This window comes from Gekko japonicus, unplaced genomic scaffold (genome assembly GCF_001447785.1).
Source record: "Gekko japonicus isolate JY-2015 unplaced genomic scaffold, Gekko_japonicus_V1.1 scaffold3178, whole genome shotgun sequence".
In the NCBI taxonomy this organism is placed as follows: Eukaryota; Metazoa; Chordata; class Lepidosauria; order Squamata; family Gekkonidae; genus Gekko; species Gekko japonicus.
In genome coordinates this window covers 18,373-21,372 of record NW_015168138.1, presented here as the reverse complement: position 1 = coordinate 21,372, position 3,000 = coordinate 18,373, and the positions used below count along the sequence as shown (strand labels likewise).

Sequence of the window (3,000 nt, the reverse complement as noted above, 5' to 3'; positions counted from 1 at the left end):
GCAGAGGTGGTTTTGCCATTGCCTGCCTCTGTGTAGCGAACTTGGACTTCCTCGGTGGTCTCCCATCTGAGTACTAACCACGACTGATCCTGCTTAACTGCCCTGGGCCGCTTGGGTAGGGCGGGATATAAATCCCAAGTAAATAAAAAATTTTAAAAAAACTTCTGAGATCTGATGAGATGGGGCTAGCCTAGGCTGTTGACAGACCGCCGGGCTCTTTTTGTAGCGGGTACTCCTTTGCCTATTAAGCGACACACCCCTAATGTAGCCAATCCTCCAAGAGCTTACAGTAGCCCCTGTAAGAAGAGCTCCGTAAACTCTTGGAGGATTGGCTACGTCAGGGGTGTGTGGCCTAATATGCAAAGGAGTTCCTGCTACAAAAAAGAGCCCTGATTACATATTCTTTTAACACTATAATAACCCAGCTTTGCATTGGCCGGCCTTAATTAATACAATAATTGAGTAATAATATTAATCTATGTCTAGGAAGATAATTTACTTACGAGTCACTTTTCTAAATGGTCTGAAGGACAGGATGGGTGTGCGAAGTGGAAAGGGAGGGGCGAATAGAGGAAGTGGTGGGGGGGAGAAAAGCAAGGAGGGAGATTTAGAGAATGAGGTCAGATGCTGGTCAGTGCTGAAATTCCATCTATGTATCCAGATGTTGTGTAATTTTGCAAAGCTGGTGAATATAACTCTGTGATGAGCCATTTTGGAGATCAGGGTGGGCCGGAGCAAATCTGTTCCTAATATATTTATAAATAGCTCTCTGTGAAGGTTATCCAGGTGTCACAGGAGACTCCGTCTCTCTGCAGTTTTTAACAAGGGTAAATTTGAAAATGAAGATTGTGGGAACGGATGGTGATTGTAAACCGCTTTGAGACTACTTAGGGTAGAGAAAAGTGGGGTATAAAAACCAACTCTTCTTATGACAATCCCACAGGATTTTCCAAGCAAGAGAGAAACAGGACATAGTATCTTGTTCCAATGCACTGAAAGGCTGGACAACACATCCAATTACCATGTCAGATTACACAGGGGAGCCATTGAAATTCATAAACATAAACACAGGAAATAAGAGAGTTTAAAAATAGACAGGGCATGGTTTCCTGTCCTGAAAAACACAAAAGGCTCTACATTTTACGGTAGCACTACAGATCAGATTAGAATTTCAACACCCGATCCATGTGCAAAAGAACCTCCTCAGGAAAGCTCCTCCATTAGCATGTCACGGCCTGGGGAACTCCTACAAGACAATGACTCAGCCCTACCCCACCTTCCTGAGTAGATATTAATTACTTGCCTACCATTTTTCTTCTCACCCTCGACACAGAGAGTACTCCATCTTTCTGTGTTAGACCTCTCTGAGGATGCCAGTCACAGCTGCTGGCGAAACGTCAGGCCCTACAGTGCCAAGACCACGGCCAGACAGCCCGGAAGATCCACAACAACTAATGAACAGAGGTTGTTTAGCAACCCTGGACTTCCTTGGTGGTCTCCCATCCGAGTACTAACCAGAGCCAACCGGGCTTAGCTTCTGAGACCGGACAAGATTGGGCTGACCTGGGCCTTCCACGTCAGGTCTACCTTACCCGTGGGATAATATAAGGAGGGGAGACCTGTAAAGGCCCCAAGATTCTTGGAAGGGTAGGGTAGATGCGTGATAAGGGACATTTGAAGCTCCCAAGTTTTAGTGAGTCCCTGTCATCACTACTAAGACCGCTGTGAGGATTTGTTCTGTCCGGATTAGGTGCCAGATAACGGGGAATGAGGAGCTGCGGTGGCTCAAGTGGTTAAGACGCTGAACTGCAGGCTGTGGACGGTCGGTAGTTCAGCAGTTTGAGACCCGAGTGTGCCGCATGACGGAGTGAGCTCCCGTCTCTGGCCCCAGCTCCTGCCAACCTAGCAGTTCGAAAGCAAGACATTGCAAGTAGATAAATAGGTACCGCTTCGGTGGGAAGGGAACAGCGTTCCGTGCGCCTCGGCGTTTAGTCATGCCGGCCACATGACCACGGAAATGTATTTGGACAGTGCTGGCTCTTCGGCTTGGAAACGGAGATGAGCACCGCAACCCTAGAGTCGGATTTGACTGGCTTTCGAGCAAGGGAACCCTTTATCTTTACCTTTAACGGGGAATGGGTCCCATTAAGCATGTCCTTTATCGTTAAAGTCAGCGACGTTTCCAAAGCTGGGGGTTGTCCATCCCGTTGAACTCGCTTCTCTCTGGTCTTTGGACAGTGGCCGACAAAGTCGCCCACCTGATGGGCCTCAACTCCGGGGACCTCCAGAAGGGCATCACCCGCCCCCGCGTGAAAGTGGGCAATGAATTTGTCCAGAAGGGTCAGAACATGGACCAGTGCAACAACTCGGTCGGCGCCCTGGGCAAAGCCGTCTACGACAAGATGTTCAAGTGGATGGTGGTCCGGATCAACAAGACCTTGGACACCAAGATGCAGAGGCAGTTCTTCATCGGGGTGCTGGATATTGCCGGCTTTGAGATCTTTGAGGTACAGGCCAGGAGACAAGACCAGCCTCTTAAAGGCCCTGACTTTTATTTGTATTCTTCGAGTAGATCGAGAGCCAGGGAATATGCGGCAGCGATAGGGGCTAAGATGGGGGGGGGGGCGGGGGACCATCTACAGCAGAGGTGTCGAACTCATTTGTTATGAGGGTCCGATCTGATCCAAATGTCACTTTGTTGGGCCGGGCCATGTGCAGACCCATAGCTACAGTGGGGCATTTGGGGGCCATGCCCCCTTAATTAAAAGCCCTGCCCCACAAAGAACAATTATAATAACAATTGACTGGCACAGTAATGAGAAAATACGGAGAACAAGAAAAACTGTGAGAAAGTGACGCTTAATATATGTCTTTAAAGAATCATAGAAAAGTGAACAAAAATAATATACGTAATCATAGAAAAATATATTGACAGTGATCTCCGGAATGTCTTGCCATTTCGAAGGAAGATCTTCTGAACAAAGATGTAGGACAAAAAAT

At 47.8% G+C, this 3,000-nt stretch overlaps 1 protein-coding gene across 1 annotated transcript in view; it reads left to right on the top strand.

The window, feature by feature from the left end:
* LOC107113585 (myosin-16) overlaps positions 1-3,000 on the top strand; it is a gene marked incomplete at its 3' end in the record, with an annotated part of 36,676 nt that overhangs the window by 17,450 nt on the left and 16,226 nt on the right. The window contains exon 11 of the mRNA XM_015414933.1: positions 2,239-2,507. Within this exon, the coding sequence (XP_015270419.1) occupies positions 2,239-2,507 (269 nt within the window). The remainder of the gene's footprint in view (positions 1-2,238; positions 2,508-3,000) is intronic.